Below are 15,188 nucleotides of genomic sequence, written 5' to 3'. Positions count from 1 at the left end.
ATGCTTCAATGCAGTGTGTACATATTTGACAAATGCAGGTGTCCTCACGATGTTTACCTCCATCGCACAACATGAGATAAATTTCACTGCCCAGATTTCAAACCGGTACCGATTAAGATCTATGTACTTTCCGATTATTAGAAATACTTATTTATGTACTTCAATTAATATATTTAATAATTACATATTTTTATACTATAATATAATCGATTTCCGAACGTCATTAGTATTTTTGGTAATAAAGATAAAAAATAGTTTTCCCGCGCTTTTATAAAAAAAGGAAAACTAAACTACTGTCATCAAATTAACAATATATGATATTTTGTTTTACATTTATAAAGATCTCATAAGTTTATTATGTTAAAGGTATTTAAATTAAATAATAATAAAATTTATTACTTGTACTGGTGTATTTATTACGATGGACCATCTAAGCTTGTATATGGAAGTTTTATCCCAATGTAACTTCTAAACAAAATTATAGATAGATAGATGATAGATAGGTCTCATGAGATATATTTTAAAGTTATCTTTCAAAGTTTTATTATTAATCGATTTGTTTATAACGTGGGAAGTAAGGTCGACGTGATTCATTTACAATTACATTCAACTTAAAAATTTAAAAATAAATTATTTCTTAATATCCCCATTTCAATTCAATTGGTAATATTATTATTTCGAAATTAGAGATAAAAAACTAGTAATAATAATAACTTCGATGTATTATTTTAATCATATTTGATTTTTTTTATGTTAAGCCACCGCCCATAGACATTGGCGATGTAAGAAATGTTAACCATTCCTTACAACGCCAATGTGCCAGCAACCTCGGGAACGAAGATGTTATGTCCCTTGTGCCTGTAATTACACTGGCTCACTCACCCTTCAAACCGGAACGCAACAATACTAAGTATTGTTGTTTAGTGGTAGAATATCTGATGAATGGGTGGTACCTACCCAGACGGGCCTGCACAAAACCGTACCACTTGGTAAAACAACATCTTAATGTCCAACATTGGCGGTGGCGAACATTGGCGGATATTAATTATTTCTTACGGCGTCAATGTCTATAGGAGGTCATGACCGTTTACTTGTGATATAAAAACAATCTTCCATTACAATGCTTACAATACATTCTTATTGTTACGATAATTACGTGCGCATCGCTTTCTTTTCTCGGAAAGATAGATATTATAAGATATCCGACTGCATCGAGTTAGCAATCCTGTTTCTGTTTTCATTATCTACTGATATAGAGCAGATCCGGTTCAGTGAATATAATATACCAATAAATACATAATTAATAACAATATTTAAGTGCATTGCTTACACTTTAATATACGTACTGGCCCGTTTGTCTAGTGGTTCAAAATAGAAAAAAAAGAAATATTAAGACCTAAGATCCTAGGAGATTATAGAGTATCACACATTGATAATTTATGTATCATTTATAATATGTATCAGAATTTTTTGAAGCAGATGTGATTCGTTGTGTGAAATCCTTTATAGTATTCGGTCGTTTTTTATATATGATACATAAATGTATGTGTATATCATTGTTGTTTCTTCTAAATCGGTTAGGTGCACATAGCTAGCACTGTACGACAGTGTGTTAAGTGATTTCACGTCTTTAATTTTTTTAATTTCATTCGTGGTAGAGCTTTGTGCAAGCTCGTCTGGGTAGGTACCACCCACTCATCAGATATTCTACCGCAAAACAGCAGTACTTGTTATTGTTGTGTTCCGGTTTGAAGGGTGAGTGAGCCAGTGTAATTACAGGCACAAGGGACATAACATCTTAGTTCCCAAGGTTGGTGGCGCGTTGGTGATGTAAGCGATGGTTAACATTTCTTACATGCCAATGTCTATGGGCGTTGGTGACCACTTATCATCAGATGGCCCATATGCTCGTCCGCCTTCCTATTCTATATAAAAAAAAATTAAATACAAGAATAAGACACGCTTGTCACGTCTACAATGTAAATTTACAGCGAGTGAAAATGCGAAGCGCAATTTTTATATAATGTTATTATATAAAAATTGTATACTTAAATCACCGAAACGTGCTGCATCTTTATCTAGCATTTTTATTTTTGGTTTAATAGTTTTTCAAATGTACATTGCAAAACTAATTCCTCATTTATTAGTATAGGAGATAATACGATTCAATTATATTTCCATAACATGTAAACAATAGATGACGTGTCGCGAGTCTAAATATTACTACTTAAACCTGTTCACAATGACATAAGCCTGTTTTGACGAACTGACATCATTTTGTTACCCGTCCACTCTAAGTTGATCCTCCTCTTAACCTCTTTCGTTACTGATTTACGACCTCTGGACATTAATAACGGGAACTGAAGAGGCCTTTTAAAATGGCGTGCGTGCACTTCTATATATAGTCATGACGATGCGATGCTTTTAAGAAAATCGCTATATATAAATTGATGTTTTCATTTAAGCGAGATTTATTGAATGTTTTTTAGTGGTTTTTTTTGACATGTTTTGATATCTACTAAGAGTCGAGATGGACTAGTGGTTAGAACTCGTAAATCTTATCCGAAGTTCGCGGGTTCAAACCCGGACCACTGAGACTTCCTGTACTTAATTTTTAGGTTTGCCTCATTGATCTTTTGTGGCTTTAAAGTCCTGGGTTCGGACACCATATCGGGCTTATAAAAAAGAAATTGGGTTTTTCTGTCGAAGATTCTCAGTCCAGAGAGTGCATCTGTGTTTGCGCACACACCTGTGCAATATAGCATGCCCTGCGCATTTGGTTAATCTCACATGAGATTTGCCGCCGTAGCCGATCTTGGTCCGGAGGACATCATTGTTTGTGTATTTAATTGCTCGGCTGTGAAAGAAAAAATCGTGACCTTGAATGTCGGATCAAATTCTGCCATGTGTGTACCCACTAACCCATTAGAGCGTGGTGGAATAAGTTTCAATCCTTCTCAAATGTAAAAAATGGGACATTACACTGTTACTTTACTAAATACCTGTAAATACTACTAATAGTTTTATAAAATACGGTTTTTTTATATAAAATGGGAAGGCGGACGAGCATATGGGCCACCTGATGGTAAGTGGTCACCATCGCCCTTAGACATTGGCATTGTAAGAAATGTTAACCATCGCTTACATAGCCAATGCGCCACCAATATGGGAACTAAGATTTTATGTCCCTTGTGCCTGTATTTACACTGGCTCACTCTCCCTTCAAACCGGAACACAACAATATCAAGTACTGCTGTTTTGCGGTAGAATATCTGATGGGTGGATGGTACCTACCCAGACGAGCTTGCACAAAGGCCTACCACCATTAGAGTAGTAGGTAACTAACGTTGTCATTAATATAAAGATTAATGATTGTTTTCGTCTATATTTTATCTATATGGTGTTCTGCTCGAGACTTAAGTAAAGATTTCTTGTACAATTTATTTATTATCCGGTATATTATATAAAGTTTAATAAGTCCAGTTAGCGTCGGCTTTAGGTGATTATAATAATCTATATAAATTATTCCTATGCATTTTTATTATATAAAATAATACCAATTATGATATGAAGCAATCCGCCTCGCATTGGAATTGAGATTGGAAATGAATATTATTAATTATTTATAATCAGCTCATTTGGTGTCCGTTCATATTTTTTATGTTTCGTAATATTCGTTACATAATTTGAAATATAAGTAATTTGAATTCGGTTCGGCTGTCATGAAATTGGAGATTGTTTAAGGTTTTAAATTAAAGATCATTGGCAGTTTGACTTGTTTTAATAACATAATAATGATGACTTCTATTTAAGGTAAAGCCTATTTTCAAGCAATTTTTTTTATAGAATAGGAAGGCGAACGAGCATATGGACCACCTGATGGTAAGTGTGATCAACGCCCATAGATATTGGAATTGTAAGAAATGTTAATCATCGCTTACATCACCGATGCGCCACCAAACTTGGGAACTAAGATGTTATGTCCCTTATGCCTGTAATTACACTGACTCACTCACCCTTCAAACCGGAACACAACAATAGCAAGGTACCTACCAAGACGAGCTTGCACAAAGAATATTGCGAGTATATATATAAGTACCTTTATCATTCGCACTGCAAAACTGTGGAGTACTTTGCCTGAGTCTGCCTGAGTTTACTTGTATTTCCTGATAGGTACAACGTTGTCTTTAAATCCAGAGTAAACAAGTAACTTCTAGGCAAGCGTGCTACATCCTAGACCGTCGAGTCGAGGCTTAACATTAGGCAATACAAAGGTCAAACGCTGGCCTATTATATATACAACCGTAACAGCCTGTGAATGTCCCACTGCTGGGCTAAAGGCCTCCTCTCCTCTTATTGAGGAGAAGGTTTGGAGCTTATTCCAGCACGCTACTCCAATGTGGGTTCGTGGAATACACATGTGGCAGAATTTCAGTGAAATTAGACACATGCAGGTTTCCTCACGATGTTTTCCTTCACCGTAAAACACGAGATGAATTATAATCACAAATTAAGCACGTGAAAATCGGTGCTGCTTGCCCGGATTTGAACCCACGATCATCAGTTAATTATATATACAAACCCTTCATCTAATTAATCAAGTATGAGTTGTAGTCGATTAAAAACCAAGTGGTAAGGATTGACTGCAAGTTGTACATTGTGTATACAACGATGCATTTTTTTAAAGTAAAGTAATAAGTATAATGTACCAATGCTGGACTGTTTTCTCTCCTTTTGACGAGAGAGTTTCGAGCTTATTCTGCAACGCTACTCCAATGCGGGTTGGCGGTTACAATGTGATAGATTTTATATTATATTTTTCATTTGCAACCAGTGTAATTAAGTTAACTATTTATCTATTTCATTACATACAAAGCGTTCCAATTATTATTTTTTTATGACTTTAGTTTATGCCAAAATATATACAGATTAATTTACACGGTTCATATATGATCTTTCTAATTGTTAACTATAACTTTTTGATGACAAATTATATTTAAAACGACGATAGTTTTTATTTAATCATGACACACATTGATGAACTACATTTAGGTGTATAAAACTAAATAAGTTATCATTTAACCTTTTACAGATAAAAGTACTCGGATTTTAATAAGTATAATTCAGTAATTACAATTATTAAATTACGAGTAGGTAACTAACTGTTTACAAAACACACCTTAATGTTAAATATCATTTATTATAACGATAACCTCAAATCTTGTTCAAGGCTTTATATATTACATACATATTGTATGTTCAAAGGCCAGGGAGCCAATTCTACTAACAAATTCTACTAACAATGGGTGTAATTATTTATATAAGTATGTATTTACAAAAGAAAAGTAGTATATGTAGTATATCAGTTGTCTGGTTTCCATAGCACAAGCTTTGTACCAGCTTAATTTGTGATCAGATGGCCGTGTGTGAAAAATGTCCCAGGATATTATTATTATTATAAATTGTCACTTTATCGCAATCGAATCGAAGCGTGATCGTTACCTTTCTTTCCGTTTTCATATTATTTATTTATTATTATCGACTATTATTATTAGCAGAGTTAAGAAATAAGTTTGGTTTTGACATACCAGTATATGTTTACATCATATCGGTTCGGTTCCGATTCGAATAAATACAGATGATTTAAAGTTGGATCGGAATTGAATCGGAAACGTATCGTAATCATTATAAATCAGTAGAATTCGTCCCCAGGTCACCTTGTACCGATCTATTTTGTCGTATGATTCATCATTAGCAAATGATTTTTATAATTACGTAACACAACATATATGTAATGTTGTATGTGTCAAGTCCTATTTGATATGACTCGTTATGTTTTCCAACTTTTTTTTTTAAAATATAGCCAGTATAATTTTTGTAAGTTAAGTATGTCTGTATTTTAAGTGACAGTGGTCTTCAAAAACGGATCACACATTTTATCATCTTAATAAATATTAAGTTAAGTCTATTGTAATATTTTTATAATAAAAAAAGATATATATATATATATATTTAAATTTAAATTTAGGGTGAATAGGTTGTATTTTATTGTCAGTGAATTTGCTTTTAAGGGATGTTAATACATAAACAAGGTTAATAAATAAAAATCTTTATTATATACATTAAATTATTGTTCAAAACAATTTTAATCGTAATAAAACTTCTGTTATTGAAGCCGACATAATCAAATTTGGTATGGCGAAGTCAAAAAATACTTCAATACATAGTTCATACGTATTTCATCATCAGCCTTTGTGAAAATCGGTGTTACCCACGACGGGGATCGCTCGGATCACGCGGAATGTATTATTTTAAATGCTTTCACATTATCTAGTCAAAACCGTGATTTGTTAAGTCGTGCATTCTGTTAAAAGTTAGCAAGCATTTCTTCAATACACAATATAGGAATCATTAATGTTACTTAAAGTAACGAGACAATAATGGCATACTACGTCACAACACAACCGTGTCTAGTGGTCCTCCACTTCCTGCTCCTGTTCCTCGTCGAACTCCGCATCCTCGTCGGCAGTCGCCTCCTGGTACTGCTGGTATTCCGAGACCAGATCGTTCATGTTGCTCTCGGCCTCGGTGAACTCCATCTCGTCCATGCCCTCGCCGGTGTACCAATGCAAGAAAGCCTTACGCCTGAACATAGCGGTGAACTGCTCGGAGATGCGCTTGAATAGCTCCTGGATGGCGGTGGAGTTACCGATGAAGGTGGCGGACATCTTGAGACCACGGGGTGGAATATCGCACACGGCGGTCTTGACGTTGTTGGGGATCCATTCGACGAAGTATGAGGAGTTCTTGTTTTGGATGTTGAGCATCTGCTCGTCGACTTCCTTCATGGACATACGACCACGGAAGATAGCAGCGACGGTGAGGTAGCGGCCGTGACGTGGGTCGCAGGCCGCCATCATGTTCTTGGCGTCGAACATTTGTTGGGTGAGTTCGGGTACGGTGAGGGCGCGGTATTGTCTGCTTCCACGGGATGTGAGAGGAGCGAAACCGGGCATGAAGAAGTGGAGACGTGGGAATGGAACCATGTTGACAGCCAGTTTACGAAGATCCGCGTTAAGCTGACCGGGGAATCTGAGGCAAGTCGTGACACCGGACATTGTGAGGGAAACTAAGTGGTTGAGATCTCCGTAGGTGGGGGTGGACAGTTTGAGTGTGCGGAAACAGATGTCATATAAAGCCTCATTGTCGATACAGTAGGTTTCGTCTGTGTTTTCTACGAGCTGGTGTACTGAGAGAGTCGCGTTATAAGGTTCGACGACGGTGTCTGATACTTTTGGCGAGGGGACAACGGAGTATGTGTTCATGATTCTGTCGGGGTACTCTTCACGAATTTTGGAAATAAGGAGTGTTCCCATACCGGAGCCGGTACCACCGCCAAGGGAGTGTGTGAGCTGGAAGCCCTGTAGGCAATCACATGATTCGGATTCTTTGCGTACTACATCAAGAACAGAGTCGACGAGTTCAGCACCCTCGGTGTAGTGTCCCTTGGCCCAGTTGTTACCAGCACCGGATTGACCGAACACGAAGTTGTCGGGGCGGAAGATCTGTCCAAAAGGTCCTGAACGGACAGAGTCCATAGTGCCGGGTTCCAAGTCGACAAGGATGGCGCGGGGTACATACTTGCCACCGGAGGCCTCATTGTAATATACGTTGATGCGCTCCAATTGCAAGTCTGAGTCGCCATGGTACGCGCCGGTGGGGTCGATGCCGTGCTCATCAGAAATGATCTCCCAGAACTGTGAAAAGAAAGCAATAAATAAGAAAACTGTGGTTTTGTACTGTAAAAGGTTAATATATTTTATTGCTAGAAGAACACGTTCGAATTTGCACTTGATTTTTTTAAGTTTCAAGTCTAAAAAACAAAAACAAAGAAATTTCAGGGCATGGATATCATAGATTTGTTATAATTATCTCAAATGGAAGGGCACGTCGGCAATGAAGCCGATGAACCATCGCGTAAATTGTCGACAGGATGCACAACACATTAATGACTTTTACAGTTCGAGAGTACATCGAATTACGCAAGCAGTTTGCATGAGTTATGGAGGTGTACAGTAATGTTGCCTTGGCGACCGGCGACGCCCACGTCTCCTCCGTAATCGGCTGATCTCTCCTTATAAGTAGTGAACGCATTGTACCAGTCTTTCAACCATGTTATTAGCATTCGAATGACTTTTCGAACCTTCAAACCCTGGCCCGATTGAACACCATATGGTAGGAAATTCGCCTATGACTCGCCGATATTTAAAAACTATTCATAAATAAAGAACTAAAATCATTTATTTTGTTTGACGTTTATATTAGTATGAAATATATACCAATCCTTGACAATATTGTAAAGAGGCCGCTATTTGTTTAGCGAGTGATCGGAGAACATTAAAATTCAATATCGTTAGCATGACGGTAAGTATGATGTCATGTTTGTAGGCTGTGTGTAGGTGCACTTGTGTGGGTAAGCGCCTAACAACGCCATATACGGCTAAATGACTAGTATGGATGCATGTTTTGGCTCAGGGATACGAGATCTAAAGAATCAGCGAGTATTGCTAATCAACTTGCCTTGAGTGCTATTCGCGTTTATAAATAGATTTCAGTATGTTGCTAACTCGATTTGTAAGGAAAACTTGCCCGCAATTTTACTAATTTGCTTAAAAAATTTAAGAGTCATTTGAAATTTTAAATTGTATTGCAACACTCTTTCGAACTGAACTCTTTGTATAGCCGGATCTATGGAAGTCTTGGTGGCTATGCACGTTTATGTTTTCGTAGTTATTATGATAAATAAAATCATTTGCATCTATGTAAAGTCATTCGAAATCTTTTTTACCGTTACAGATGATACAGTTATTATATTATTTCAAGAATTAATTACAAAAAACAAACGGAACTTCGAGATTATACTTTCGAAATTGTTAGTAATCATGTTTGTTAACAACAAAAAGCGAAAGGAGATCAATACTTTCAAAGGTTGCTTTTTTTGTAACCAGATAAGACGAGATGAAAGTGTGTGAAAGGTAAGATCAATGTTCAATGCGAGGGAAACTACGTGTGAGAACAATAGTTTCGAATATATGCATTGCGCAGTTAAAAGCGGCAGCCATATTTTTTGTCTCATTGATAAATCTAGAATATTTATATTTCGAATCTTTCACACTTTATTTTAATTTAAAAAAAAGGTATTGACAGTATTAATTTTCTTTTTTTATTGGTATAAACATATAATATAGCCATTAATCTAAGCAACAATATTTAATATTATATAATACATATAAAAATATAGGCTTGGTGATTGAAGTAATGATTACACACACTAATATTAATCTGTGTGTCTGTCCTCAATCCTTTAATCCGTTAATTAAATTCAATGAAAAGTATGTGACGTGTCATTTGAATAAATAGCGATGTGATAATAAGTAACTACTTTATACGTTGACACGATTACGATTAAAAAAAAATCATCAAAGAGGTTTTACTGTATTAAAAATAATCGCTAAAATACGTGATCTACTAAATATTTCTTGGCCATTTAATTTAACTGTTCTGGATATGGAGAAGCGGTTAAGTGCAGTGCGCTATGGCTATTTTAACCAGCGCCAACGACCGGTCGTTGAACCCATTGCCTAGCGCAACTGGCTGATATGGGTGATAAGATTTATTACGTTTTACAACGAAAAAAAGAAAACAAAAACTAACGTCTAATAATATTAAGTAATTGACACATTTTTTTTACGAATACTTGCATTCGTTGCCTATACTTTTAGCTTCAAAAACTTTTTTTTTAATAATGCCAAAGACGAAAAAATATGATTGTTTAGATATAATTTGCAGTCATCGGAGTATAAAACGTTCGTTCTATATTTTGCTCATTGTTTTGGCCTATTACGACCTTAAATTGACTGTGACGCTGAGTGCTTTGCTAAACAAATGTCTACAGACTATTTCAATAGAATGAATGCAAATAAACGTGTAAAATTAAACCTTCATTTATTAAGTTAAACTTTTTTAAAAAAGCGTACGTACAACACTAAAATAAATTATAGCAAAGATCATTTTTTTATATCTTTTGTATTCTTCATTCAATAACTTTGTATGGATTGTTTTGATAGATGTTACTGGCCGCATGACTTGATAAATTTGAACTTCGATTCTATTATTATCTATAGAGCACGCACAGACAAGAGTACTAGAAATAGGACGCTACGTTTTGTAAGGAAGCTTATTAAGGAAGTAATTTCGATATTAATAATTCATTCAATCGACTTTTCTTTTTTTTTCTGGCGTGTATTTTTTTATAGCTTTCTTAAACGAATAAGTATTGTCATATATGTTATTGGGATTAGACTAACATGAGGCGATTGAAACGACCTAAATATTTTTTCTTTAAAGTCGTGTAAAGTTACATACATGATACTTGGCTCATAATGTGTTTGATTAAATTAATAAAAATATTTTAAAACAGTTTTTTGTTTCACTAACGATAAAAGTGATAGTTGCCATGGAAATGCATCACGATAATACAGCAGCGCCACGAGCGGACAAATTGGGAACTAGCAGGCCGGGTTATGTTTACATTCTTTCGTCAATGACAGTCACGTACGTACGTAAATGCTGATGCACCAGAAGTCATCAATAATCTATCACGTGACTTGGAAAAAAAACAATTTACTACGCGGACCATGAAACTATGTCAGCGTTTTAAGTTTATAATTATAAGAAATTACGTGTTTTTTTTTAACACGTGCCCTGTCTGTTTAACTAGCTAGATAACTATAGAATAAGACTTCATATTTTATTTTTAATATTAAGGATTGATTTAAAAGAAATAGTGTATATAGTTTTCATGGTTCCGAGCTATCTCTATACTGAATTTCATTATTATCAGTTCAGCAGCTTAATCTTGAAAATGTTGATTACAAAGTTGTGTCTATGAGTGGTTTATTATTTTAGTTTCATTTTGCTGTATTAATAATATTTTGATAACAATGAAACTTGCAAAAAGGAAACAAATCATACCAAAAAATGGCGTCATTAATTACCATTGAATAAACAAATACAAACACGTTTTTACATATAGTTATCTTTCTTCATAAAATTCAGTGTTGACTCAGCTGTTTGTTTCATCTCTTTCTGTCATTATCTTTAAAAGCAGTCCGTCTTGCTCTGTCATTGAAATTCCAGCAATACTTTCTGACTCACGTTCTGAGTCAAAAAAATGTGTATCTTCAATTTTAGGCACGCTTTGAATCGATTCAATTTAAAAAGGTCATATAATATACAATATACTACATTTTTTACGCTTTTATAGAATAATCCAAATTAAAATATACTTTATTCAAATAGGCTTATACGGATTTAATTAAACGTAAAGCTACCGATTAACAATGTAGTTTATAATGAACAAGAAACACTAGGAAACGTATATAGGATTCTTGTCGAATCTTCTGTTTTTCAGCGAATAGATTGCAAAGGTATGTCGATTAAATACAATGAATATATTATTTTAAGAATAATATCAGCCGTTATTAAAGATTTTTCAAATCTATAGTAATAAATCAGGATACGTTTATTTCACGGTAGCATGCGCAAGCGATCCCTCGTTAAGACGGAAAGGGTACCGCTGGTTTTTTAGTGGACACCAGCGAGCCCCACATACCCCCCAAGGTATGTGGGTAGTTTCCAAGGTAATGACAAACGCGTAATGCGTTTTTCCAGCGATAAAAAAGAGGATACGTTTATTTGTAATGTCTAACCGAAAAAACTACTAACCCAATTACACAAAATTTATACCAGAAGATTTCGTTTCGGAGAAGATTTTAGTATGTAATGTATGTTTTAAATTTAGACATGAAAAATTTATCTTCTTGTTTAATATAATAAGACTGTTTATCTTATCATGGAATTTAGGTATTGTAATCTACTGCACGTCTTATCTAATAGATTTTGGTAATGCATTTCAGTTGCCGGTACGTAATTCGTGACGTCTTTATTGATAGCAGCGTTTAGCGTCGCTTGGTTCAAATACGAAAAATAACTTCTGAGCTGGAAAATTTTACCTAATTTAGGTAGTGATTTTCATGAACAGAAATATGTAATGCAAGGAAAGTATACGGTTATGTAAGACAATATGATATGTGTAAAGTAACGGGGAATAACTAGTTAGATTATAAAATAGGTAAGCCTAATATTAATAGTCACTATTCGTTGATTTCCATTCAGTGTATCTTTTTTATTTCTCATAAAACTGGAAAATAAGATGTTGGTGAATGTAAGAAATATTAATTATACCTTACATTGTTAACACGTCACCAATTTTGGGAACTAATGGATGTGTCAATTGTGCCTGAAATTACAGTCACTGACCCTTTCAAAAATATTTGGTGAGGGCGTCCTACCTAGCCAGACGGGCTTGTACAAAGTCCTACCAATTAATTAGGTAGTATTAAGTAATTTACTTAGGTAACGTATATATAAATTTACGTTAGATGAAATCCGAAAACCTCTTCCGACTGGCCTATATTCTCTATGCTCAATTATCTATCTTTTTGCCAACAGAGTTAACGCCACATTTGACAAGATAATAGATAGAAAGTTCAAGAGAATCGTGCTAGATTATTTACGATAGCGGATGCTGAACATGCAAATGACTACAAATATGTTTGAGGGAAAACTGATAATTAGCATGGAAAGCTGATTAAATAATTATATTGAATTGTTATTGGGATTTTTTAATATATATGTTTTTATTGTTTCCACGGAATAAGCTTTCGTGTTCTTATTAAACTGAATTTAATATTTCTTTGCCCACAAATATAAAAAAAAAACAATGAATTGACATTGCGTTGCTAGTACAGATTATTGTGTTGATGTTATAATATTAGGATGATAAAAAACGTGCAGTTTGTTTGTAAATCATTTAGAACGTACAAACTTAATTGCGTTTAATTGAAAAAAAAGAGTTTCTATTGAGTTTTTGTCGATAATTTCAGAATCTTCATTACGAACCTTTATATTTCGTATAATTCTGTAACATGTTGATTTCAATGGTAATAAAAGTCTATTTGAATAAAAGAATATTTTGAAAATGAATGCAAAACATATAACATTGTTGTAAATGTATTTCTGTAAAAAGTTTTTATATTTTTAAATATTACGTGTAAGTAAAGTTTACTGATGGACGTAGAGGATCAAATGGTGAACGAAGGAAGCTTGAGTTCATCATTCAACCAAGTATAAAAAGTTAATTCCATTCAATTCATACCTATACTGGTATGATTACACACGTGCTACACGCGATTGACAGACAAAAAATTGAACAATTTCGTACATGCCTTTTCTTATTAGACTACAATTAAATATCAAGAGAATTTTATTATATAGGTACATTGGCTAACCGGCTTGTCGTATGAAATTATTAATCATTGCTGTCTTGTTAACGGATTTAGTGGAATTACATTGTTTTGATAAGGCTACCTTCCTATCAATAGCGGGTCATAATCATTAGGCACGTAGTTCAAAAATAATAAAGAATATAACATATATTTATTCAGTGTTACAATTTCTCTCTTTAATTAAGGTATTATTACTTCATTACGTATTTTCGGTTTAAACTTTATTTGAAAAAGGATGGTTCTTTGTTCCCGGGTATGTTTGCACATACAAATGTACGTGTTATACAAATATAAGAGACGTACATATAAATATGTATATCTTGTTAATTGATTATATAATATTCCAGTTATTGTTCTTGTCGGTTCTCAGTATATACTAAATTCTGAACTAGATTTTACATAACAAATAATTTTTACTAGCAACTAATCAATGCTATAATTTCTATTGTTATTAATATTTACTGTATCGGTTTATCGTCAGACATTTTGTCAGCTCTAAAACGCTTAATCCGTTACAACAGAATGAATTGTCTTCATGATTCTGTATCAATATCGATAAATTTTTTTATCAATAAGTCAATGAAAAGAATTTGAAAGTGAATGAGTCTATGTGGTTGACAAGGTTTTTTTCATTTTGCCTGCTTTTGATCTCATTTTTGTATCACTAATACTATGACGCAAGCCTGTAAAATTGCTTGCTACACAATAAAGACAACTGATGATTTTTTTTTTTTTTAATTGGCGAAGCAGTGGATAAATTTTATAATACCAGTAAATAAAAAAAATAAAATTAGGGAACTATATTATTCAATAAATGATTATGTACATTGATTTTCGTTTATTACTGTGTATATGAAGTTATTTGTGTATAGTATTAACTATTTAATTGCAAATTTCATACATACAGTATATTAGTGTAGTAGCGATAATTATCGATATGTACATAAGCACCATCGGCGTAACAGCTGTTTTCCTTATGTATTATTAACAATATTACTAAAATTCAACTGCAGTATAACAGTTATGTAATCTATTTTTCTATATGAAATAAAATGTTATATTCTTGTTATAATTTTTAGCCTGTAAATGTATGGGACATTGGCTGAACAGCTAGGAGGAGAAGGTTTATAACTTATTCCAACAAGCTGCTCCTGGGATGTGTGGCATGTGGCAGATTTTCATAGGCACATACATCCTCACAGCATTAATTATATACACGGAATTTAGATTAGAACCCTAATCGGTTAACCACTGGGCCATTTCCGCTCATTTTGTTCGCTGTTTTGCTAGAAATCAATGGCGTGTTTACACACCCCTAGTTCTCACGAGTTCAGCGGGGTTGACAGCCCTGCCCTCACAAAGCTTCGCGTGATTATTCAAATTTACCGGCTAGCCCATTTTCTAATGAATGGACCGCAGTATGCGAGATGAAGCATTTCTAACCTACTTTCTCTTAACGAAATGTTAAACGTTATCGTTTTAACAATGTATAGTTGTGTCAAAATTGTTATGGTTAGAATATTCTAGAAACATTATTAGTTGGAACCGTTACGGTGACAAAGTTAAAGGCTGCGTCTGTGTGTGATCACTTACTTTTGCTCCGATCTGGTTACCGCATTGGCCGGCCTGGATGTGCACGATTTCCCTCATTTTGTTATTATAAAATTTTCTATAAATTACTTAAACACTATACGTGACTCTTTCACAGCACCACTCGGTGATTTGATCAGATGCCGGCTCGGTGGGGTATTTTGAAGGAGATGTCGCCTCCGCGCAGTG

The 15,188-nt window shown here is 34.3% G+C and overlaps 1 protein-coding gene and 1 long non-coding RNA gene across 2 annotated transcripts in view; one reads left to right on the top strand and one right to left on the bottom strand.

Annotated features, from left to right (window-relative positions):
* LOC126777143 (uncharacterized) overlaps positions 1-7,042 on the top strand; it is a 20,561-nt gene extending 13,519 nt beyond the window's left edge. Inside the window, exon 2 of the long non-coding RNA XR_007670020.1 lies at positions 6,885-7,042. This is a non-coding gene — a long non-coding RNA (uncharacterized LOC126777143). The remainder of the gene's footprint in view (positions 1-6,884) is intronic.
* Positions 6,094-15,188, bottom strand: LOC126777077 (tubulin beta-1 chain-like). Its single transcript, XM_050499955.1, has 2 exons — positions 15,003-15,188; positions 6,094-7,757 (listed from the first exon to the last, which is right to left on the bottom strand). Exons 1-2 carry the CDS (start codon positions 15,057-15,059, stop codon positions 6,471-6,473), a joined length of 1,344 nt encoding a protein of 447 aa, XP_050355912.1. The 5' UTR covers positions 15,060-15,188; the 3' UTR covers positions 6,094-6,470.

This window comes from Nymphalis io, chromosome 22 (genome assembly GCF_905147045.1).
Source record: "Nymphalis io chromosome 22, ilAglIoxx1.1, whole genome shotgun sequence".
Taxonomy (NCBI): Eukaryota; Metazoa; Arthropoda; class Insecta; order Lepidoptera; family Nymphalidae; genus Nymphalis; species Nymphalis io.
Note: the sequence above shows the minus strand (reverse complement) of the source record. Positions and strands in the feature narration are given on the sequence as shown.